The sequence below is a fragment of the Meles meles genome, chromosome 8, assembly GCF_922984935.1.
Source record: "Meles meles chromosome 8, mMelMel3.1 paternal haplotype, whole genome shotgun sequence".
Lineage (NCBI taxonomy): Eukaryota > Metazoa > Chordata > Mammalia > Carnivora > Mustelidae > Meles > Meles meles.
In genome coordinates, this window is record NC_060073.1 from 119,309,131 (window position 1) to 119,334,907 (window position 25,777).

At 49.2% G+C, this 25,777-nt stretch overlaps 1 protein-coding gene across 6 annotated transcripts in view; it reads right to left on the bottom strand.

Moving 5' to 3' along the window:
- Positions 1–25,777, bottom strand: part of YAP1 (Yes1 associated transcriptional regulator) — a 111,859-nt gene that overhangs the window by 3,830 nt on the left and 82,252 nt on the right. For 3 of the 6 annotated variants that reach the window (XM_046014685.1, XM_046014681.1, XM_046014682.1), the window contains 4 exons: positions 18,430–18,608; positions 16,513–16,560; positions 4,977–5,107; positions 967–1,079 (listed from right to left, as the gene is read on the bottom strand). In XM_046014685.1, coding sequence (XP_045870641.1) covers positions 967–1,079; positions 4,977–5,107; positions 16,513–16,560; positions 18,430–18,608 — 471 coding nt within the window. The remainder of the gene's footprint in view (positions 1–966; positions 1,080–4,976; positions 5,108–16,512; positions 16,561–18,429; positions 18,609–25,777) is intronic. The other 3 variants (XM_046014686.1, XM_046014683.1, XM_046014684.1) reach the window with 1 other exon arrangement.

Consider the following 25,777-nt stretch of genomic DNA (forward strand, 5'->3'; position numbering starts at 1 on the left):
AAATGAACATCCCGCAACACTTTCCTTCCGGCGAGGGTGCTGCCCAAGAGCACCACTGCAGACCCCCGCCCGCCACTGCGCTGAGATTGAGGATCGGCAGGGCTACACATCCTCTTCCCTTGACGCCACCCTAGGGACCACTAAGTCCAGACCCCGGACGAGAGCGGCATCCCAGCCGCAGAACAAGCCTCCCTGAGCTCTGGGACTAGACACGCCCGCGCTAGCCCTCCTCCCTGCGTCCCCCGCGGGCCCGACGGGACACACTTCTGAACAGGACAGCACCACACTCCTTCCAGCTTCACCCGACAAAGCTGTGAGAGCCACAGCGCTTTAGAGAACAGAGCCAGGGGGGGATAGGAGCAAAGACAGCGTGTGGGAAGAGCCGGGCGTGCTGGGCCCCTGCCGGGGAGCGCAGAGCTAGGGGAGCGAAGAGGGAGGGCTGTCGAGCACTGGAGCAAGCAGCCAAGCCATGAGCTGCAGGAGCCGGAGCAGAGACGACGCGGCCGGCACTCCGAGAAGCTGTGGGACAGAGAGCTGGCCGGTCAGGGCTCAGCCGGCGAGCCCCAAGGAGCCCACTCCCAGTCCCTGCCCTCCTGAGCCCCCAACACCCACATTGGCCCAGAAAGCTCAGGGGAGAGGACCGCGGACACCGACCCCACACAGGTCCATGACCACAAGCGTGTGCGAGGGCCCTCCACCGGCCTGCGAGCCAGCCCAGGGTCCTAAGAGCTGCGGGAAGTTGCATCATCAGTGCTGTTTGAGGGCGCGATGCTGTCCACATTCGAAATCTGGGAAAACGCTTTCACTGCAAACTACACATATACAGAAACAAAGCAGGCTCAATCGGAATGAACTTTATCGGGTCGTGACAGGTTTTCTTCCCAACAAGCTTGGCTCCCGGACATGGCGACCACGACTGTGTCATGGAAGGCGGCCCACCAAAACCAGCGGGGACCCACTGCCCACCTGTGTCCATCTCGTCAACGCTGTTCAAAAAGTCGTCTGGGGTCCGAGGGACGCTGTAGCTGCTCATGCTCAGCCCGCTGTCTGTGCTCTCATCCCTCGAGTGGTAGGTGCCACTGCAAAACAGGAGCATCCAAACCAGCATTTTCTAGGGTTCCAAGGTCACGGTGGACACCTCTGTGCACGCCACAAGCACCCACCCCCTTCGCCGGGACTCAGACCTGGCCCTTGGCAGGGAGAGGAGGACAGCCTGGAGGGGCCGATCTCCCCTCCGGCGCTGGCTCTGGTGGCAAGAGAAGAAAAACAGGCTGGCAGCCTTCCTGATGGACAGAAAGTTCTCTCTGTGGGACCGTTTGAAGCTGGGGAGCCACACGGCCCACCCCTTTCAAGATCCTGATTTCCCAGTGCTGCTACACAGGCCGGGGCGGGCGCGTGGGGGCGCACAGGCAGAGTTCAAGCCAAGGAACGATCGACCCCCATCAAAGAACCAGAAGTCCCAGGGGCTCCTGGGTGGCTCAGTGGGTTAAAGCCTCTGCCTTCAGCTCAGGTCATGATCTCAGGGTCCTGGGATTGAGCCCCACCTCGGGCTCTCTGCTTAGTACGGTGCCTGCTTCCCTTCATTTCTTTCTCTGCCTGCCTCTCTGCCTGCTTGTGATCTCTGTCAAATAAATAAAATACAATCAAAAAAAAAAAAAAAAACAAAAACAAAAACAAAGTCCTTTCTTGATCGGGCCCTAAGGGAGGAGTCGGGGTGCCTGGGAGGCTCAGTCAGTTAAGCGGCAGGTCATGATCTCGGGGTCCTGAGATGGAGCCCTGTGATGGGCTCCCTCCTCCACGGGGAGCCTGCTTGACATTCTCTCCCTCGGTCCCAACTCGAAAGGGAAAAGCCTGAAGAGGTCAACACGAGAGGAGTCCTGCAAGTTCCAGTTAGGGGACAGAGATGCAAAACGACAGGAGTGACTACAAGGCACACACTTTCAAGGAAAATACGAGTGAAGATGGATTTTTAACTTTTGGCTAAACAAAGTCACACCCACATGTGATTAAGAATCCTGCCGCACACACACAACACTTTCCTGAGCCCGGCCCGGGCTGTGCACTTCAGGGTTCTGTGAATTCTAGAAAATCTGACAGCCAAGCGTGCAGTCAAGGTGATGGGTATTCTAGACGGTCTCTGACCGTGCACCAACTTCAACTCTCCTCCAAGCTCAGACACGTAAGCAACTGTTTAGCTCACACAAAAGTTAAAAAGAAACAACAACAAAAACCAGCTAAGTTTCAGAAACAAGCTTTACCAGTTGCTCAAAGTTGAAACCTCAATGGCCCAGACTTCTTCCCTAATGACCTGAAGGAGCGGCTCTGTCCTCCCTCCCCTCACGATTACACTGAAACCCCTACATTACTCTCAGGCTTCTGCCAGATTTTGGCAAGAGTCGGAAGCCTCACAATGACCCAGGAAAACAAGAATGTGCCCCTATGGCCACTTGGACACAACAGTGCTGCTTTGGAGGCCTCAGGATGTGGTCTGTCGTCATCCTGATGGAGCCCCGAGATGGGACAGGGCCTGGTTGCCACTCCCGCCATGCAGCGCAGGGCTTGCCCTGGCCACGGCAGACCGTAGTGTGGAGCTCTGTCCACACCACAGGATGAGCACAGGGGCCACTTCCCTGCCTGCTCAGCCAACAGACACGCGGGACAGGAACCAGCCCAGACTCTGGGGACAGAGGCAACAACTACAAAAACCTATACTTGATGGTTTCTGAGAGATGCGTACCATCAAGGAGAGACTAACGTGTACATTCACGAATCGCACCCAAGCAGTGTACGAGCAAAGTGCTTTGAGAACTGAGAGGGGAGCTCGGAAGAGGCTGGTGCAAGGGGACACTGGACCTGTCGATGAGGGCTCTCGGGGTAAAGGGCGGGGATGCTGCAGCAGGGCTGAGAGCCAGCTCGGTGACAAGTGGGGTAACAAGTGTGTGGGGCCCACGGGTCATGTATGAACTCAGTAGCAGGCAAAGGCAATGGGGAAACCGTCAAGAGTTGTTTTTTTTTTTTTTTTAAGATTTTATTTACTTGACAGACAGAGATCACAAGCAGGCAGAGAGGCAGGCAGAGAGAGGGGGAAGCGGGCTCCCCGCTGAGCAGAGAGCCCGATGCGGGGCTCCATCCCAGGACCCTGAGATCATGACCTGAGCCGAAGGCAGAGACTTAGCCCACTGAGCCACCCAGGCGCCCCTCATCAAGAGTTTCTGACAAACATTCCAAGCAGATGAATGTGTCAGACTGGGGGGACGACACAGTGGCCGGAAGTCCCACCTTAGAGTAACAGTGCCGACGACCTGACAGCCTGTGATCTTTGCCAGAAAACAGAAGCTCCAGCGCCAGCCCAGCGCGCCTCCAACATTCTCAGGAAGAATCTCACACGTGACTACCAGAGGGTCCGCCCCCTCATGTACGCAGTCCGATTCCACCCTGGGCCCACACAGGCCTTCGGGTGGACACTGGAATTAGACTGTCTGAACTGCTCCTTGTGGGGGGAAAAAGTTGTGTGGCTCTGACCTTTCCTAGCTAACCTCAGTTTAACTTCAGAACTATAACCTCGTGCACATACGCTCAAACTCTGGCAGAACTCTAAACTGTATGTGTCAAAAGAGTAAATATGAACTTAAAGTACATTTTAGATGGCCTTCCAAATCAAACCTAAGAAACGAGGCCACTAGCCCCACTCCTGACAGAGCAAATGACGGGGGGCACCTGGGTGGCTCAGTCGTTAAATGCCTGCCTTCTTCTTGGGTCATGATCCCAGGGTCCTGGGACTGAGCCCTGCATGGGGATCCCTGCTCAGTGAGAAGTCTGCTTCTCCCTCTGCCCCCGTCCCATCTGTGCTTAATCTTTCACTATCTCCGTCAAAAGAAAAAATAAGATCTTAAAAAAAAAAAAAAAGACTGATCAAACAATGGAAATTCTATTGTTCTAAATGTTTTGGCAGGATAAGAGAAATTTCGTTTTCTTTTCTTCTTCTTTTTTTTTTAAGATTTTATTTATTCATTTATTTGAGAGGGAAAGAGATCACAAGCAGGCAGAGAGGCAGGCAGAGAGAGAGGAGGAAGCAGGCTCCCCGCCGAGCAGAGAGCCCGATGTGGGGCTCGATCCCAGGGTCCTGAGATCATGACCTGAGCCGAAGGCAGAGGCTTTAACCCACTGAGCCACCCAGGTGCCCCAGAAATTTCATTTTCTAAGATCATGAAGTTTTCAATTCACTTGGTGAGAAATTAAAGTGCAGTAAAATAACTTTCTTAAACCAAAGTGCCTTTTAAATGTTTTTTTAAAGGTGCACTGCTTAAAACTGGTTTTAAAAACCTAAAAGGACAAAGACAAGAAAGTATATGCTCCATATTTTAAAAAACTGAAACTCCACCAATATTTTACACCGTAAAAGGACGAACCGTTGTCAAACCTTAGTTTTAAGTGTTTTCCAGGAAAGGGCTGTTAGCTCACAGCTTCCAGCCCAGCTCCGCACAGGACAGCACGATCTCGCCCTGCTCAAACGCGAGGTCCGCATGAACTCACTGAAGGGCATCTGCAAGCAAATCCTGCCTGTGGTGGCGGAGTTTCAGAAGGAGGCACGGCCTTCCATCTCATGCCCTTGAGCAACAGCCCTTGAGATGGGGAGGCTGTGGGCCGCTGCCCGGTGGGGAGGGGAGGGGGTGTCCGCACGCTGGCCTCAGGGAGCTCCAGGACGACACTTCCACGGAAGGCACGCACGCACCCCTTCAGAACTGTACGATATGAACTCACCAGAAGCAGACACGTGACCAGGAACGTGTCACGTGTCCTACCCCAGGAGCTGGCTCTGAAGCCCAGAGCTCGGTGGGGCTCACCGTTTGCCGAGAAGGTCATTTTCAACATGGGGCGTGGCCCCCACGGCCACCCCATGGGTGTGCCCAGCACTGAGGGGGCGCGCAGGCAACTACGGCCTTTCTCGGACACTGGCCGGGGCAGCTCCCACCCACCTGTTTAGAAAGGGATCCGAGCCACTGCTGGTCATTGTTCTCAGTTCTGGAGCCATCCCCGGGGAAGGCGCTGGGTTTGGAGGCCCGCCGTCCTGCTCCAGCGTCGGCAACTGGCTGCGAAGAGCTAACTCCTAGAAAAACCAGCACAAACACAATCAGTCACCAACGACGAAGTCACTGTTCCATGTACAGAAACAAAATGCCGCTGGCAGTGCAAGGACGCGGGGCTCAGGCATCCAGCACCTGCTCAAAGCTAACATGCTACCTGCCCGGAAAGACCACTGCTTCTACCGTTCAGTCACACACATTCGAGGTTCATCGTGAACAATCCCAGATCCTTACGTCCTTATGAACCCTACACTGCATGACCTGACCTCACAGTGTTATTCCTCTTACTTCGCAGACCCTCCCAAACCCATCCCATGGGCAGGATGGCAAGTGTGGTCTTTCAGAAAAGAATGCTTCTTAACACTTTATTTCTGCTTCCCCACCCTCACCTGATCCTGTATTCAGCACATGCACTCAAAGCCAAGAGGGGAACCAACAGCAGACACTGACCGCGGGCTGCCAGCACACCCACCGCTGTACACGGGCTGTCATGTGTCCCCAGCGAACTCCACTGTCTGCAGCCGCGCTCAGAGCCTCCAACGGCCCCTCAGCAGGACTCCACTTGGACTGCCTGGTGAAGCCAGGGCCTGCTACCGCCCCAATGCTTCCAGAGGGCCTGCCCGACCGGGCGTCCCAACGGCCCCGGCCTCAGCTGCCAGGGTGGCAGGACCTGGAAGCTGGGTTCCCTCCCTCCAACCATCCTGACCCCCTTCTTTGCTACTCCATCCTCGATCACCTCGTCCTCTACCCGCGCTCCCGGACTCCTCCTGCCGGGCCCCTCACCATCCCATGAGCCGCCCATCGGCGGGAGCACAGGGTCCCTCTCCCCCGGCTTTTCTGGTTTGACTTCAATGTGGCTTTTTATTGCTCAGGACGCTGGCGGCTACTCACAGAGGCATGCCCAAGGCACACCCACGAGGGAGACGGCCCACCTCTGCACCCTCACCCCTACCCCAGGAGCTCCGCCCCTGCAGAAACCACTGCTTTTTACTCAGGTTTATGCCTGCTGAATACACCGTCCTTCACACAGGATTTCTTATCAGAGGATCGAGACAGAATGCAGAGGGTCCAATGAACTTGGGTGATTAAGATTCACCTTCATTCTCAGGAACTTCTTTCTGAAATTCAGCATTCCCTTCAAACACAATACAGACGACCAACAGCTGTATTTGCTCTCCCTCTGACCTTTCCATCCGTGGTCGGGATTTTCGTACCCTATCGTAGTTGCAGTATCTGGAAATACCACTTACGTCCACAACCACTTCAGGATCACTGTGGCTGTCAGACATGCCGGCAGACACCGTCAGCCACACGTTAATTACTCGGTGAAGGGTTCACTCAACGTCACAGCTCCTCGACCTTCTGGGTCCTAGTGACCTTCACCTCCACCCACCTGAACCCCCGACTTGGCCGGCTGAGACCACGGGGCTTCAGTCTGGACGGAGACCGCTGTGTGCACGGCCCACACTCTGGCCACCGTGGCGCCAAGCCCGCATGACCCGCTGCCACCACTAGTGCTGCGTCTGCACGCGGCCACACAGGCGGCTTTAGCAACACTCTGGCACAGGCTCCACGCTGTCCCCCCAGTAACCTTGCACGGCCCCATCCCACTTTCTGGGACGCTGTCCTCTCCTGCCCGGTTCCTGCATGAGCACAGCCCCACTCTGCCGGCCCTCTAACCTCAGGGACTCAGTACTGTCTTCTTTGTCCTCCTGGTCGACTGGCTTTTTTTTCCATTAAAAAAACATTGAGGGGGGCACTTGGGTGGCTCAGTGGGTTAAAGCCTCTGCCTTCGGCTCGGGTCATGATCCCAGGGTCCTGGGATCGAGCCCCACATCGGGCTCTCTGCTCCGCGGGGAGCCTGCTTCCTCCTCTCTCTCTGCCTGCCTCTCTGCCTAGTTGTGATTTCTCTCTGTCAAATAAATAAAATATTTAAAACAAAACAAAACAAAACAAAACAAAAAACATTGAGGGGACACCTGGGCAGCTCAGTCGGTGAAGCGTCTGCCTTCGGCTGAGGCCAGGATCCTAGGGTTCTGGGACGGAGTCCCACATCAGGCTCCCTGCTCGGCGAAGAGCCTGCTTCTCCCTCTCTCTGTGCCCCTCCTCCTGCTTGTGCTCTCTCTCAAATAAATAAAATCTTTTTAAGATTTTATTTAGTTATTTGACAGACAGAGATCTCAAGTAGGCAGAGAGGCAGGCAGAGAGAGAGGAGGAAGCAGGCTCCCCGCTGAGTGAAGAGCCCGATGCAGGGCTCGATCCCAGGACCCTGGGATCATGACCCGAGCCAAAGGCAGAGGCTTAACCCACTGAGCCACCCAGGCGCCCCTCAAATAAATAAAAATTAAAAAAAAAAAATACATAGCGGCATGAGCAACACACGTGACTGCAGGACAACGCAAGGACTCGTGTTTGCACCAGGCAGTGACCACCACGGCCATCCGTCCATCACGACAGTTAAACAAAATTGTTTTTCTTAGAATGAGGACTTACAAATTTATTCTCTCAGCAACTTTTAAATTCGCGTTCATTATACATTATTAACTACCGCTAGTAATTACAGTTCATTACTGATCAAGGTCACCAGCTGTGTGTTACACCACCAGGGCTTGCTTATTTTGTCATTTGGTTGTCTGAACCCTTTGATCCCGCTCCCGCACGCCCCTAGCCACCACCCATCTGTCCTCTTTGTTGATGGGCTTGGTTTTTTGTTTTTTTAGGTCCACTTAGAAGTGATGTAACATGGTGCTTGTCTTTCTGTGACTTATCTGCCCTAGTCTAAGGCCAGGAAGGTTCACCCACGTTGTCACAAACGGAAAGACACACACGGCCAGGCACGGCTTCATCCGTTCACGCACCGATGGACATGGGCTGGTAAGTGACCGACAGCTAAGCGGGCATGGAGGTCGCCGCCACATCTTGGTCACTGTAAATAATGCTGCAGCCAACAGTGGGGGTGAGGGTATCTTTCTGAATTAGTGGTTGTTTTCTTCAAATAACTCCAGAGGTGGAACCACAGGGTCACAGGGTAGCTCTGTACTTAACAAGGACGACTCTCCACGCTGTTCTCCAGACGGGGCTGCACCTCTGCACTCCCAGCAACAGCACGAGGGATCCCCTCCCTCCTCATCCTGTTTCCTGTGTCACGTTGTTAGCCATTCTGACAGGTGTGAGGGAATTATCTCATAGGGTTTTTTCCCTTAAGATTTTATTTACAGGGGCACCTGGGTGGCTCAGTGGGTTAAGTCTCTGCCTTCAGCTCAGGTCATGATCTCAGGGTCCTGGGATCGAGCCCCACATCGGGCTCTCTGTTCAGCAGGGAGCCTGCTTCCCCCTCTCTCTCTGCCTGCCTCTCTGCCTACTTGTGATCTCTGTCAAATAAATAAAATCTTTAATTTTAAAAAAACCCTTTAAAAATATATTTTTTTAATATTTTATTTATATATTTGAGAGAGAGAGAGAGCGAGCGAGTACAAGTAGGGGTAGCAACAGTGGCAGGACAAGCAGGCTCCCTGCTGAGCAAGGAGCCCAACACGGAACTCGATCCCAGGACCCCGAGATCACGACCTGAGCCACCTCATCCCGGTTCTGATGATTATTTCCCTGATGATGAGGAATGCTGAGCATCTCTGGATGGGCCAGTTCCTGGTCTCTTTATCCATCCCTAAGAGCCTGACCTCTGGGTGGATCATGTGAAATACACACGAGCACCTTTCACGTCCTGAAATACACACATAACTTTATCTCAACAGAGCAAATTGCCACCTTGAACCAATGTTAGGAAAGTGCTCCCTTCATTTCTATACCGAGACTGCTAAGAAATGCTAGAGAAAAATCAAACAGCTACCCACACTGTTATTACACATCGATGGTCTTTGGCCTCGAATGGGTGCTCAGTACCACTCCAGGTTTTTTTCTTTCTGTCCTCTGGGCAGTGTTTTCTCACATCTTCAGGGCTACCGCCCCTCATCTGGCACATGCTCTCAAGCCCGTTCTCACCGGTCTCCCATTTAAGTGAGAACACAGAGGCAAGCGAGGAGTCTGGTTTTCTGGCTCCTGCCATCCCATTTTTCTCCCCAGAAAGCTACCTTCAGTCATACCCGTTCTCTCTGTAACTTCTCAGAAAACAGGGGTTTCTCCCCTCTTCCTGCTAAAGCCACCCGGCTCTGCAGCAGCTTCTGGGGCTCCTGTCATGCGTCTTCTCTCCATCCGCGCTTGGACCAACCCCACCTCTGCGTTCTCTCCAGCACAGGGCGCGTGCCCTCCCCACAGGCCTGCGGGAGGACCTTCCACAAGCACTTTCTGATGAGAACACGTCTGTCTTCCTTCCTATTTCAGACTCGGTTCCCTTCCCCAAGAACTCTCCATGAGGATTTTACCAGGCTTGAGCATGTATGGAACACACGCTTAGCAATGATTTCTTTCTTCTCTGTCCCTGAAGGGCACACCAAATGAATGACTGGACGGTTTAGGAGCCAAGAAGAGCGATGCTCGAATTTACGCTGCTATTCGAACATGAGGGCGTAAACAGGAACAGACGTGACAATGATCGAAGCCCGGGCTCTGATGAACCAGAGGCTGCAGGTCTCCCAAACTCTGGGGAGTCTGCAGGCACCGTCCAAGAGCCCCGTTCGTGCCCCACTCCCATCAAAGGCACCCACCTGTTTCTGCAGAGCAAGCACAGGACAGGACACTGGCTAGTAAGTCGTTACTAAAATAACCGATAAGCTGGTTATTATTTTTGCAATGTTTTTTATGAATTTTTATTTTACTCTTCTTGACAAAGTTCCCACTTTTTTGAGATAATCTTTTAAAGTTAAAGCTAACTGTCAGGTGCTACTTTGGATGTTGACACTTTGCTCGTTCAAAGCTGCCCAAATTTTACTTGTTGCTATCTCTGGCAAATGAACTTCTGCTGGCACACAGTGCAGAACCCACTATCCAGATTCACAAGGGACATTAATTTGGAGATGCCTGAGGACCACAAAGGCCTGGAGACAAACTTCTTATCAAACCTGTGTCTGAACCATGACTAGAAGTCATCTAGGGACTCATCTAACGTGAGCCTGAAAGGGTCAAGGAGAAAATGTCATTTCACTCCACTGGTGCCAGTGGGAGGCCGTCAGGGCGATCAGCCAAACAGGGACCAACCTGGCGTGCAAACAAATATGACCAGAGAAGGCCAATGACACGTCTACACAGGCTACAGAAACCGTATCAAGGTATGAATACTCAGCTCAGTTTTGAAACATCTAGTTACACCAAAAAGAACACGACTGATAGATCCCCCTAAGTAATTTCTGAACAGCTAGGTATAATAACTTATCCACATATTATCCCCAAATGGATATTTTCTTAACACAGCTCAGTATTTGAAGACAAAATTGCTGTAATTAAAGTTGACTTGCAGCCCCTCAAGTCATTAATCCTTAATGCTAATATTTTCATCTGTTGTTTATTTACTTCACTGGGTTCAAGAAGGAAGATGGAAAAATTCTGTCGATATTTGGAACCAACTGTTGAAAACAGGGGAAGGATACTGTATGCACTGATGCCTTACTTTCCCCTTCTGACTCAGGACTGGGCTTCAACTGAACAGGAAAACAAACCCCTGCACTTCCCGCACAAACACACGTGCGCGTGCACCACACAGCGCAGAGACAGAGCTCTAGGCAGGCAGGTGTCCGAGGTGGGGACCGGGGCAGTGTCTTCCTCCATGCTCCACCTTGTCAGGTCCCACAGGAGAAGGAGCACGGAGTCAGAGGGAGCCCTCCAGACACCGTCCAGCTTCCGGGGAGGAGCAGTGCGATGACATTTCACTGTCAGGAGTCATCACAACTCCCTGTATCCTTTGCCAAGAACTGAAATGTGAGGGTGGACAGGATTACGTAAAATTAAGAATTTTAGAAGAATACTCAAGATTTGCTTCAGAGCTGTACAGACCTTTTACTGGTGACGTTAGCGAGAAATAATTATAATATGCCTAAGTATAAAACGAAGTTACATAATCTGAATTTTTTAACCTAAAAATACATTCCATAGAAATGTTTTCTCTTTCATGCTGCACTTAAAAACAAAGCCTGTAAGTCTGTATACAAACCTATACAGGGTAAGTCGGCTCTAGTGCGACGCAGCGGTTCTAGCAGAGCACACTTTGCATGAATGCGGACATTACTCTGCAACTGGGCACATCTGGTACAGCTGCTTCGACGACAAGCTTGGGGACGTCACTGGGTCGTCTCTAAAAACGGGTTTCAGTGGAAACAGCTCATGTTGAAAGTTATGTCTATCTCTAAGGAGTTTTTTTACTCTGAACAAATGCCTAAAATTAGAATACTAAGCTAAAAATACAAGTTTGTTAAGCTTCTCTTTTTCCCAAAGGTAGTTAGAATAAATAGTTTGACAGACTTTCAAAAACGGAGAGGCAAGTTATAGGAAATTTGGCCAAAATTTAATCATGCTTCTGTATTTCAAAGGTCAAAAAGTTCTTTTGGAGTATTTGACTTTTTCTAAATGAAGCAAGTATTTTTAGCTCATATTCTTCCGTAATAATACAAAAATGTGGCAGCTTTTCCCACTGAGCTTGTAAATCTTAGCTAATCTGGGACACATTTGGAGTCACAGCTCTCTGCACTGTAAGTAAAACGGACGGTCCCAGCTTGGTCTGAAGGGAACTTTCCAGGATGGTTTATAAGGGAAAACATAAGTTTGCCTGCTTTATACAGTGGACTTTTATGGACTCGGGATCTAGCCATGAGCCACTGTTCCTTTCCATATTTCCTTCCTCTCACTTAAAGAGCAGTATCATTTCCCACAGGGTAAAAAGATACCTTAATATATATCTGATAGTTAAAGTATTTTGGACCTGTATGATACTAGAACTTTGATTCACACCATTTAGAAAAATAAGGAGAAAGGCAGATGTAGTCCATAGTCTGGCAACATTTAGCATATTCCTGGGTTACTGAATTCTTAAAGTATCCAAGGGAAATCAAAGCATGTACCCCCACCCCCTGGCAAAGTCAAAACTTGGAGCAGGTCCAAGGTCTATTAATGACTGAAAAGCTAAGTATCGCAAGCTAGCCCCACCACGGAACACCAGTTAACAATGAAGAGAACGGACGCACATGAATGAATCCCAAAGTAATTGTGGTAGATGAACAATTATGACTCCACTTATAGAAGGTTCTATGAACACACGACGTCAGCCTTAATCCCTTTCTTGAGGCACTCTGTCTTTAGCGCACGGGAAGGTATGGAATGGGGTGTCCATTTTAGGGAACACGCGACACGCGACTGAAGGTTCATTTGTTTTCCTCTGGGTCATCGATTTGCTTAAGGAAGGTTAGTTTAGTGAACTACAAATCCAAATTTAGAAATGGAGAGTAACTAAAAATACACGTTGTAACAGTTTGTCTTAGTGACAGCAGTGTATGTCCACAATTTTAAAAACAGAGGAGGAAGAAAGGCATTTCTTCTAGTGGTTCCAGACGGGCCTTGCCGTGCCCTACTTCCTAGCACAGAGCATTTCATTAGGTCGGCAGGGATTTTAAAACATTTGGCCAGTGTTTAGAATGCTTCTTTTTTTTAATGTGTGTGCCATTTTACCAAATTATCTTCAACTTCAGAACAACATTTTTTACTTAAAAAACGTGTACACATGGATCTAGGGACTGTTAGGACACTGAACTCTGAAAGGTGATCTCCAAAAGCAGACTTTAAGTTTCGTGTTTCCAGCACTATCCTGGGATTCAACAATCTTTCTGAAAGATCTCTAGGTCTTCTATAATTTTTGTTAATTATAATTAATTATAATTATTATATAGGAATACATTTTTTTTTAAACATTCCTCAAATTATAGACACCTCGATGAATAAAACAAATGACATAACCTATGCGGGTATGAGGCTTAGAGAGTTTCCAACTTTCCTATTAAAAAGAAAACATGAAATTCTTTATTCATGAGAAAACACCTAAATGAATTTATAGTTTATTTAGTATCAGGACTTCAAAAAGAGGAGAGAGAATCTTGGGAAAAGTTAACTGGACTCTGAAATAGCTTTTCTAGGGTCTGCTAACAGGAAAGACAATTTGGACGAACAAAAAGCCAAATTCTTCATTGCTACTAAATTCAGGGAAAACAAGATTGACGGCCACTGTTCTCACACTGCCCTGAACAGTGCTATTATTTTGCTCCATTTGGCCAAAACTGCGGACATCCAACCGTCCTCACCTCCGCAGGCTAGTGGTGTGATACAGTCCCTGCATGTTCATACGATGGGCTGTATCCCTCACTGAACCAGAGGCTGATCACGATGTGTACGACGTTGGGAATGGCAACTAATACTCATTCCAGCTAGACACAGCAGTCTTGTTTCTACGCTGAGTCGTTTCAAGAATCCTAAGAAGGCCAATGAGGACAGGTTTTGACCTAGGCCTCATAAAGGAACTGGAGAACCCTGGTGAGAAGAGGGAGGGGACGTGCTCGTGACCAGAATCAGGGCAAGAGGACAGAAGAGTGCTTGCAGCCAGAGGAAGACGGAGAGGGAGAGGAGGCTACTGAAGACACCCGGGGGGTGGGGAGATGGGGGGGCTCTGGAATCCCACTTCATCATCTCACCAGTACTGGGGAACCAGATTCTCAGGCACAAGAGAAGGTAAAAACATTCACACTTGGGGGTTCTATCTTTCTTACAGTGTTTCGTTTCACAATACTTTGAAACAGAAACTGTGACGTGTTCCTAACCAACTCTGTCTAAAGGTCTCCCAATTTACAAAGGAGTAATTGATGTATTAGAAGAGATACAGCTAGAAAACTGAACAGTAAAGACTCGACCTCTGGGAGTGAAAATGACATTTATAGTTCCAAAAAGTTTCTTCTGAAAACAAAAATAGCTTTTGAAGCATGAAAGTAATGAATAATCACAATGAAATTTAAAATTTTAAGTTCTCTGAAGACAAGTTATTCCAAAATTCTGCAAACAAACCCTAACAAAGTAAGCTGTTAATTTCCACCTTTAACTAAGATATACAAAATGCCTTTAAAGTGGTCTTAATTTTTCAGAATTCCACATTAACCTCTCCCATACTGAGGTCAGTCTATGTGACCAGAACACAGATCTGTGTAGTTAATCCTATTTGGTAAAAATTAAAAGATAGCTTTTGAGATGACTACCTTTGTAAACATTTTGAAGTATGATACCTTCCCACATGCCACAGCATCTGAAGTATATGACTACTATCTAATTACAGAGTGATGACATGGATTTCATGTTGCTGAGCTCATGTGCACTAATTCCTATCAGAAAAGTAAAATGTCACTTTGAACAGCATTTAGGACTCAAATATTGGATCTGTCCCCCTTTCTCCATTATTCCTTCATACATTCTGTTCCTGAGACAGGAAAGCTCTTCCCAGCTTTCCTGGCAACCTTCTACAAAGCCACATCTTCACTTCAGAGAAGACCCCTCTTTGTGAAATGGTTTCCTGGCATCTACCGGAAGGTCACCCAGAAAATACGTCAGCACACACAGGCTTGATTGACACAAACGCCATCATATTCTCTGTTTCTGAGCCACTCCAAATGTAACCCCGCACCAAACCTCGTAACGTTCACTGACACTCCCACACCTGCCAGGTGAACACACTGACAAATAAAAACTTATATAACAAACCAGTATTTCATTCTCCAACACATCCAAAGTTGATTTTTAAAAACCCTCTTACAGGCTTCTTGTTCTGGCTTAAATAAATCTAAGGAATCAGCTCCGCAATTTTAACACCATAACGGTATTATGACATAACGGACTTTCTGTAAGTCTCACCTTTTCTGAAACTATTAAAAAGAAAATCTAAGAACGCCTGATCATTTTAATGAGGGCTACTATTTACATTTGCACTCAAGTGTGAAAGAAAGACCTTAAGCTACTCATTTATCAGATTTATGGTTTAAGATCTCAGTAGGGGGGCGCCTGGGTGGCTCAGTGGATTAAGCCGCTGCCTTCGGTTCGGGTCATGATCTCGGGGTCCTGGGATCGAGCCCCGCATCGGGCTCTCTGCTCTGCAGGGAGCCTGCTTCCTCCTCTCTCTCTGCCTGCCTCTCTGCCTACTTGTGATCTCTGTCAAATAAATAAATAAAATCTTTAAAAAAAAAAAAAAAAAGATCTCAGTAGGAAAACAAAGAAACAACCTCAAAACACTTTTGGCATAGAGAACTTTTTGCTTAAACCCAAATCTCATTTAACTTCTGCTCCTATCTTAGTTTCAACCTCACTTATCACAAAGAGAAGCCTTCTTTCAGAAACACTTCAGAGCTAAAGCACGGGATGTATCCTTACTTCTTAAAGACCCGTGCTCCGGGCTCTGGCCAGGCCTCTGTGATGACGGCGGCCCTCACCGCGAGAATGCGCTCTCTCCACCGAAGACAACTTCCGGGAGTTAGCCCCTCACCTGATGTCTTGCTTCAAGAAGGCATTTATGGGCTAAGGACGCAAGTTTTCCCTCCCAAAGTTAACTGTCTCTACGGAGACTAACTCCGACTTGATCAGCATGGACTCCTGACGGGCACAATGACAGCATCCAAAACGAGTGGAGCTCTGCCGACTCCTGCTTCCTCAGCTCATTCGGACGCACGCCCTTCAGCCCCGCAGCGCACAAGGGGCACGTGGTCGCATCTGCCCACCCATGAAAAGTGCAATGACCCCCCAGGTCTTCAGTCCTTTACATCCTGTGAACCCTGAGCACAGAGAGTCTGTTTGTTTTCAGGACCAAGAGTCTTCCCTTCAATCACGGAAGTGCCCGAGTTAGGACAAAATGGCCACAATCTCTCCATCTACATAAGATTCCTTTTCAACCAGTGCTCTCTAGGGTTCATCAGGGAGACAAGCTGATAAAGTCAACAAAGAAACCCCAAACAGGCCCTTCCCTCTTCTGATAATTGTGATATTCTTCCTTTGGGATGCCCTGGAAAGAATTTTTTCCCCTAAGAATACTACGACTCTCTTAAAAGGTCTTACAGTAGTCCGCCCAAGGAGATAAGCTGTGCCGGTCTGTCCCTATCAGGAGCGTAGCTGCTATCCATCATTACAAACACTACTGTAAGCTACGCAAATGAGAACCACACACAGCTCAAGGCTGACAGGATGTACAACGGGGACATAATACACTTCAAATATGGAATAAAACAAAACTTCCATCATCAAACTGAGTGCTAGACGCTCTCTGGAAGGAGCAGGAGGGAAGCAGGCAGTGTAGACCTTCTGGGAACGGCAATGTTAATGTACGTATTTGGGAAAAGATGGCTCACAGTCACACCCTGGGCTAACGTTCAGTAAGGACAGGACCCTGGAGCACAAGTTTCTTGCTTTCCTAATTTAATATCTTTTTTTTTTTTTTTTTTTAATGCTAAAACATCAGATAAGAGCCTACCTGACATTTTGGAGAATTTGCTGTGCTGGGATTGATATTCCGCATTGCCTAAGAGTAAAAAATAAGATGGATAAAAATTACTTTAAGCCACATGGTTTGGCTATGTAGGCTGACTTACAAATTTCATCCAGACATAGCACCACAGAGAGAACTCCCAAGCCAGCCCGGGAAGCAGCAGACCGAGGAAGACAGGAGCCGATGGGATCACCACGTAACAAACTGAAACCTCAGGGGCACTGAACAGCACGGAGGACAGGACAGCAGGCTTCAGGCATCAGGACTCAAACAAAACTGGATATTGGTCAGGGAGATTCTTTGCTTCTGAATATTAGAAGGAGCAGGAAAAGTGTCATTCAATGTTCAGTGGTAAGAGCAACTAACAAGGGAAGAAATTCACAGGAAGCCAAAGACTTGAGACTTGCTGAATTTATACTGATTGCCAAAAAACAAAACCAAAAAAATCCTAACAGACTATTAGCATGAGATAGAGCAGGTCTGACACCTAGGAGTGAGAAAGACAACGCGGCTGGTGATAAGGAGGAAACAAAGCTGCCTTTAAAGGGAGTTAAGCTGCTTGTCTCGGACCCGTCACCCATAGGAGAAGGAGGACGAGAGTCCAGAAGGAAGAGCTTCACAAACAGCAGCCCTGCCCACCCAAACAGAACGTTACAAACAACAAAACAAACAAAACCCCAGGCTGATCGATGGCATACAGCAAAATGATGAACGGTGACATTAACAGATCTTCACTCTTAGTAAGATTTCCTGGTTTTGACAGTCTTTAACTCACATGTGGAGCCGGGCCCGGCGTGTGCGCGGGCCGTCCAGCGCTCGGGGCAGCGTCGGACACAGGCCCGGAGGCCGCTCGGCTTCCTCTAACAGTGCCGTCATATTCTCGATGGCGCCACCTCGCTCTGGTGACCGAGTTTTTATGTAAATGAGAAACATCTTTCTTTTACAGACATTTGTTAGCCAGAGGTACAGAACACTGAATTAATGTGCTTCCTTTCTACACCTTCCCGGCAGATAAAGAAATCCGTCTGTGACGACCACTCCGTGGCCTCGAACCCTGAACAAGCACTCCCTGGCGTTCGGGCTCGGGGCCGGGGCCCGGTGTGCGGGCCTTCCACGGACAGACAACGGACAGCACAGACAGCTGAGAGGTGGGTCTGTCTGGGGCCTCCAGGGCCGAGTCGCCATCCCCAGGGCCCAGTTTCTCCAATCCCACGTCAGAGTCCGGGGACGGCACCACGGCTGTGCAGGTCCGGCGACCCTCCTGGGACGCAGCCCACATCACTAACGGGCCTGAGCCAAGGTCCTGCCTCCGGGGAACAGAAACGTGGAGTGTCATGATGTTTTAATTTCTACACTTGGGAGGCTACAATTTAGTGGAAAAACAGTGAATACATGTGTTCTGCGCCTGTGGACAGAAACAGTGTCGGAGAACAACGGAAGTGAGAAGCTAACCATGCCCGCCGCTCCAAGGGGAGGACTCGGGACACAGAGAGGGAGGCTCGGTCTTCACGCACCTTCACCTCCTGCCCCTTCCAAAATCGCACTGTTTTCTTGTCAGAACAACTGCTAGGAAAATGACAACATACACTGCCCCAGTAAGGCTACATTCCCCGTCCCTGACTCAGTCTCCCCTCCGGGAGCCCCCGGCTCCGACACGGGCAGTTTGCTGTCCCGGGGCACCACAGCACTTCCCAGGAGCAGACCCTGGCCCTGTCTGCCCCCCCCACGGACCGCTCAGAGTGGGCGCTGGGAAGGCCCTACGGGATCTCCTAAGCTTGGGGTCTCTTGGATTCAACAACGCTCGTCTGGGAAGCACCTTGTGGACAGGCCCCTCGGGGCCCCCGCCGGGTCCGGAACAGCACTCCCCAGGGAGCGGAGGCGGCCTGTCCCCCGGAGCCTCACCTGGCGGAGCAGCTCCTGCTGCTTCAGGCGCAGCCGCTCCTTCTCCACCTGCAGCTGCTGGAGCCGCATCTGCTGCGGGCCGGGGCTGCCGCCGCCCAGGACGCCCCCCGCAGGGCTCTGCGGGGCCAGAGGCGGGGGCTGCTTCACCGGGGCGCTCTGGCTGATCCTCTGGTTCATGGCTGCAAGGAAACAAAATATCCGGCCTAAAAAACTGGTAGCCAACGGAAAGGAGTTTTTCAAAAGCAACTAGGAAGAGTCAACACAGCCTTTTCACCTTTCTGGCAGAGACTGGAAATAGCTGAAAATCCATCCCTAGGACAAGGGTTGCGTTAACTGGTCATTATTGTCGCTGCCCCTGTTGTCCTTAAACAAGACCCAAGACAAGAGCCAGGAGACACGAGGGAGCACATCTCCAACGACTCGCAGCGGCTGCAGACGCCGCAGGTTAAGAGCCGAGTGTGGAACAAAAGTAGGACAAAGTGATGGACGGCTCAGAAGCAACTAACCTCTGTCAGCTCTGCAGCAGGGAAACCGTGACAAGACGACGGACTTGCAGAGACATTCTGGGTGACTTTCGGCATGTGAATGATGTGAACATGTTTTTTCTTTTAATTAGAATATATACAGATTTAATTAGAAATACAGCTCCCAAAGCGAACGACACAAAGCACCGTGAGCAGTAAAGCCCACTGTAACGACCCATCCTTGGGACGCCGCTGGCTCGGCTGGGGGAGCGCGCAACTGGAGCCCAGGGTTGTGAGTTCAGCCCCACATCATGTGGAGAGAGGACTTAAAAATAAAATCTTAAAAAATAAATAGAATGATCAGTTTTAAATGACTGAAACACACAAAGAACCTCTCCTAAAGCAAGCAGGTGACAGTGATGAATGACAGAGCTCAGGCGCACCTGGACGGTGGGCGGAGGTCTGTGGCACAGGACACCGGCCCCCGGTGGTAGGGACGGGCTCTGTGTTGGGCCCCCCACGACCACGTGACAATCAGGAGCCACGGATTCGCCCACCAGGGAGTTTCTGTCACTGACACCACCCGGACCAAACCATGGCACATGGTAGCCTCCTGAGCAGACAGAGTGTTACTCCAGGAAAACAGAATGACATACCACCTTTCAGACACATACCAACTGTTCCAGGTGACATTTTGGGTCTCTGCTTCTACTAAATGTTTAATACACACCGACCAAGAAAACCTCAGGCCCTAACAACTTCACAGACGCTGAAGGAAGAATAGCACTGTCCCACAACCTCCCAACACGGTCCTGAGCCCAGGACGTGAAGAGAGAGCAAAATGACACACCTATCTGTCCCACCACACTCAGCACCACACTCCTGTGATGTGTCCCTGGGGTCCCTGGGCACAGGCCCGACCCCCTGGCGAGGGTTACTCGTGGGCCCCCAGTACAGGTCTGGGACGCAGGAGCACAAGGCTCAGCCTCTCCCAGAGCCCTGCCCTCTTGATACTGCCACAGGCACGGGCCAAGAACCCTAATTATGTGCATGTCCTCGGGGCCCCACACAGTGTCCAGCCCGAAGCTGGAGCTAAAAAACCTGAGCTGAGTTCTCACTACGGCAGAAACGGAACGATCTGGGATATGACAATTCACAAATGCTGCAACCCACGTCATCGAAGATTGGTCAACTCCACCATGACACCAGCCCCACGCTGAGACAGAACCAAGGACAACAAGACCATGTCTGCGCCTTCGTTTAGTCCAGCCTCCCAAGCCCCTTGCTGATGTGCGCGGAGGGCGCCCACCACCGCGACCTACCTCCTGCTCCTGCCTTTTCCCTCCAGGCTTTCTGTGTTTCTAACTTCTTGACTTCAAGTTATTCAGTTTAAATCTTCTCTTGAAGCACTGAAAATCAGTGTATTTACCTGTAAGCGATGTCCTCCCTTTTGAAAGTGTAATTCACAACTGTTCTCTTCCAAACACCTGTAGTTTCTGCTCGATTTTCCGTTTAACTCATGAGCTACTTAGTATACTGTTAAGCTTCCAAACATGTTTCAAAGTTCCAAAATGATTTCCACAAACATTCAGAGAAGCAGGAAAAACAGATAAACCCTCCCATGCTTGTCGTGCCACTTTCCAATGAACACACAATTAATTCTGCTTCTCCCCACCCCCCACTGTCTCATGGACAACCGTCAGGTCAACAGCACAGCCTTCCACTCGTACACAGTTTCCACGTGTATCACTCAGGGTTTTTCCTCGGGGTCCCCCATCTTCTAAGTGCTCTCTCTCCTCTGCTGAGAAGTGTGGTTCTACAACTGAGTCTGTGTTATCCCTCCGCACACATGCCGTTCCTTCAAACAGCACGAGCTGAACATCCGCTCAGCACGACGACAACCGCCAAGTTCCGAGTCGTCAGGGTTGGGTGTGCACGGTCAGTGGCTGCACCGAAGGCAGCTGAGTAACTGCTCTCCAGGCGCCTCGGCCGCCAACTCACCATCGAAGGTGACCGGTGACACTGTGCTCACCAACTCTGGAGACTCACTCTACCTGCCACCCGCCAGCAACGACCCCCCAGCAGTCACCAGTGCTCCGGGGGTTCTAAACATCCAAGCGAAGGCACGCAGACTTCTGGGACCTGCGGGGGCACCTGCGCTAGACTGCTTTACTCCAGGCCCCTTTTCTAACTCACGGACATTCCCTCAGGACCACTCCAAAGCACAATATCCAGGTTTTCTCTCATTTCCTTTAAAAAATAGCTAATTAGGGTTCCATTCAACCAATTTCCCATCAGGTGTTCACTACATCAGAGCCAGCTCACACACACATCACTTTGTCCTTCAGCTACCCGGGGCGGAGTCCTAGCGGGGATAGCTGTTAAGTCAGTGGCTGAAAACAAGCGCTCTCAGCAAACCCCTCCTTTCCTGCCTCTCACACCACGGAGGCACTTCATTGCACCGTCCCAGTAATGCATAAGGGAATCTGGCTTTCCTCACAAATCCTTGCAGAACTTTTGGACTTTTGCCAATCTGAAAGATGAGAAATGGCTTGTGTGATTTCACTTTGCTATTTTTTATCACCAAAGTTTGATCAATTACCCTATTTTAAGGGCCATGTGTTTTTTCAATGTCAGTTGTTTTTCTATCTTTTCCAGTGGGGTTATTAGTCTTTACGTACTCTACTACGGACTGTCTTCACAGGGTAGGGGTAGACAACTGTGGTCATACACAAGCCACAAATAATTTCCCCGTTTCCCATCTGTCTCTTTAGTTTGCCTTTTCTCCCCCCCCCCAAGTTTCTTTTTAAAGCAAATTTATCAATCTTTTTGAAATTTGAGCTATGTTTTCCCCATGCCCAGATGGCAAAGGAATTCATCAACTTTTTAATTCAAAAACTATATGCTTCCTTTTTATATACTTATTTGGCAATTCAATCCAGACCAGTTGGAATTTATCCTGGAATGTGGTGTCAATGAATCAAATTTTAAGTTTTTGTGCCTATCAGTCCCAACACCATGCATGTGAAGTACATCCTTCCCCCAGAAACATCTTTATCACAGACTCAACAGCTAGGTTCTGTTGTCCTGGATTCTCCATTCTGTCATTAATGCCATACCACGAGCCAGTTTTAATCACAGCATTAGGGATATGTGCTAGTAGTACCCAAGAAGGCAAACCACAGTTCTCTGAAGCTGACTCTTCTATTGGGATCTAATTTAACTGCACTGGGGTTAAAAGAACGAGTTCTGTGCATCGATTCCTGAAATCTGTGACCCGACACAGGGTCGAATCCTCGCTTGGGCACCAGGGCCTGTTTCAGTCTTACCTCCCTTGTTCCTACCACCTGGAGCTCCTGATACCCTCAGCAGTGGAGTCCCTAAACCTGGCGGGCCCCTGGTCCTGCCTGCCCTTGCTCACTGCACAGTGTGTGAATTTTATTTTCTGACCCACAGAGATGTTTTTTAAGTTATGACCCCAGTTATGTCTTTTCGGTTATCTGCTTTCAGTATTTCGTCTGGCAGAGCAAGGAAGGGACGTCAAAACAGGATTTGCTGTCCCATATTGTTGGAAAGCCTTATGACTCTCTTAGAAGGCCCCATGAAAATATTTATGATTGGTCTTTACAAAGAATAAATGGCTTACAATTCCATAATCATGGTTTGCAGTTTATTTTGTAGGGAAAGGCATAGGAAAAAAGCCAAAAATTTTAAGAACTAAGATTTGCCAGGCACCAATCAACAACCTCATTCGACACAGCTGCTTACATCGACTCGCCACCGACACCAGATGCACAACTGACGGGCTTTGGTGCGGTCTTCACCGCAAAGCAACCACGGCCAGAGTCAGACACACCCAGTAGCTCATCCAGGACTTGGCTTCTCCAGCTACTCTGGGCGTCGTCCCATGTCCCTTCAGCAGACGCTGTGGAGATAACAGCCTGGAGAAAAGGGGGTGAGCCACAGAGGGCACCTTGCTCCTTCTCCAGACCAATTCTTTCTAAGCTTTAAGATTCCTCCTCCTACAGATAACCATACTGCCCTCTGCCTTCTCCCACTTTTCCAGGCCACTTGCGTTTCTAGGCATGCTATGATTCACAGAGATAAGCATATTTCTCCAATAAAACCTAAATGGAACAAAGTGGAGATTAAGCCTCAAGTCAGCCTCCGAGGCATCCTCCTCCTCTGCAGAAGCCCGTTCCTGGCGGTCCAGCACAGGGCCTGGTGTCCTTCCCCAGGGACATGTGTCATCCACCGTGAATGTCCACTTCAACGACATGAGCTGGGGAGCTCATCTGAGACTCCATCACACGCGGTGCACACCCCATAAACTGCACCCTAGAACAAACAGCTACTGGGGAGAAGTTTCCAGTTCCAAGCAATTACGTAAATCAATTTTAAAAAGAAACTGCTAGGAAACAGCCCATTAGTGAGTTGAGGAGTGCTGGAATATGAAACTTGATTAAATGCAAAACAGACTCTAGAGCTGTACAGTGGTCCGTATTTCACCTCTAAGAAACATCCGGAAAGCTTTTGAGCTGTCCACACTGAATCTTTACTCAGTTACAGAACATTTCAAGGTTAATATAAATATGTAGTCTTTGTGCAAACTAACTAGACAACAATGTAACTGCATGAAAATAAAGAGGTATATATCCTCTGGTTCCCACCCATTTCCCAGAATTAAATGCCGTAAGGAGTAATGATGACTGACAGTGACCATGCTAAAGGCATCATGAATCGGTTGGTACGGTCTTTTTAAGAACTAAGCTTGTCTGACTACTCAAAACCACAGAAACGGAGAAGCAGGAGAGCAAGAGGTGAGAGACGAACGGGTTCTGCAGAACTAAACAGAAGCCCGCACCGCATCTGCAGCGGAAACAGTCCAGCCACCCAAGCACTTCGGGCTGTGCTACGGCCGCGGTTGCTACGGATACCAGGGTGTGGGCGCTCTCCTCTCTTGAGCGCATGTAAAGAACCCACTCACACAAGCCTGTTCATCCCCTGGAGCTTGGGGAGACTCCTCTCCGGAAGCATCCCGCGCTTCACCTTCGAGCATCTCAAGCTTTTCAACAAAGCGTGGAGCAGTGCGCCCACATGGGGCACAGCAGAGACCTCACAAGCAGGCAAGAAACAAAACAGGCTTTGTTTTCCCGGGAAAAGGGGGGCAGGGCAACTAGAAAAGGAGAGACCAGCAGTACCCAGTTCTTCCCTCCATGATCAACTTCTCCAGTTTTAATAACATTTCTAGAAGATAAAGAGAAAACAATCCTTAAAACATGACAGAGTTTTTAAAGAGCGATTATTTTTAAATTCAGTCTGTGCTGCTTGGACTCTGGAACAGTAACTTTCAAGTGTTACTGAACAAATCAGTCCTGTCGGCCTTACGGTAGCAAACTTTAGACTCAACAATTACTGAAAAGAGCCCACCGTCTCCACAAAACAGGAGGTCATCCCCACGGATGCATCTGTTCCCAGACCTCCTTCTCGACATCTGCATTTTCAAGCTTCAGAAGGTTTTCGGTTTTGTAATAGAACCTCAAACCCTGGAATATTACAAAGTATTCCAGATCCAGTAATCACCATAAACCTGGTGATAAATTAAAAACTAGTAACCTCAACAAGCATGATTTTGAAATTAGAATCCTGCTAACTTGCACCAAGTCCCCCACAGGCCGAGAAGGCGCGTCTTCACTCAACCCTGCACGCCTCCGTTAGCCTGTCCCTAACATTCCGAAACAAATCTTGGGTTTTGCACACACCTTCAGGACTGCTCAAGACTACAAAACAGTAACTCTATTAAAAAAAAATGAATACTTTTTTAAAAATACAAACTAACAGGCCATCTGTCAATCTGAAAACTAAAAGCAAAACACAAAACACCCAATGCCAGCTCAGTGTTCACTACACAACCTGGGAGGCTGAATCCACATCTACAAAAAATGGCTACTATAACTGGCACAATAATTTATGCATTTAAATACAAAATGGTTTTTTTCAGTGACAATTACTGTTCAATTCACACTGAGAATCTGCCTCTTATAAAAGGTGCAAAAAACTAGAGTCCTATCTAAAGACTGAATCTATCCTTTTTTTTTTCTTTTTTTAAGATTTTATTTATTTATTTGACAGAGAGCCCAAGCAGGGCTTGATCTCAGGACCCTGGGATCATGACCCAAGCCAAAGGCAGAGGCTTAACCCACGAGCCACCCAGGTGCCCCCTTTTTTATTTTTTTTTAAAGATTTTATTTATTTATTTGACAGACAGATCACAAGTAGGCAGAGAGGCAGGCAGAGAGAGAGGGAGAAGTGGAGAAGCAGGTTCCCCGCTGAGCAGAGAGCCCGATGCGGGACTCGATCCCAGGACTCTGGGATCATGACCTGAGCCAAAGGCAGCATCTTAACCCACTGAGCCACCCAGGTGCCCCGCCCCCCTTTTCTTTTTTAAAAGATTTTATTTTCAGGTGGGGCTTGAACTCATTGCCCGAGACCAAGCTGCGCGGTCCACCTTCTGGCCCAGCCCAGTGTCCCCTTCTCCGAATCCTTTTACCATCAATACGCAAAAGAGTTTCCCATCACTCCACTGAGCTCTGGACCTAAACAACAGTGGCAGGCCAGGAAGGACTCTTAAAAGTAAGTTTTCCTGGGGTGCCTGGCTGGCTCAGCTGAGGGGGGCATGCCATTCTCAGGTTTCCTGGGTGTGGGTTTGGACCCCACACTGGATGCAAACATTACTTAAAAATACAACCTTTCAGAAAAAAGCAAGTTCTACTGAGATATTTCACCCTTTTAACACTTCTCACAGATTCACAAAACTGCGCGGCCATCACTGACTTCAGGACCTGTTCATCCCCCAAAGAAACCCTGTACCCTCTGCAGCGCGC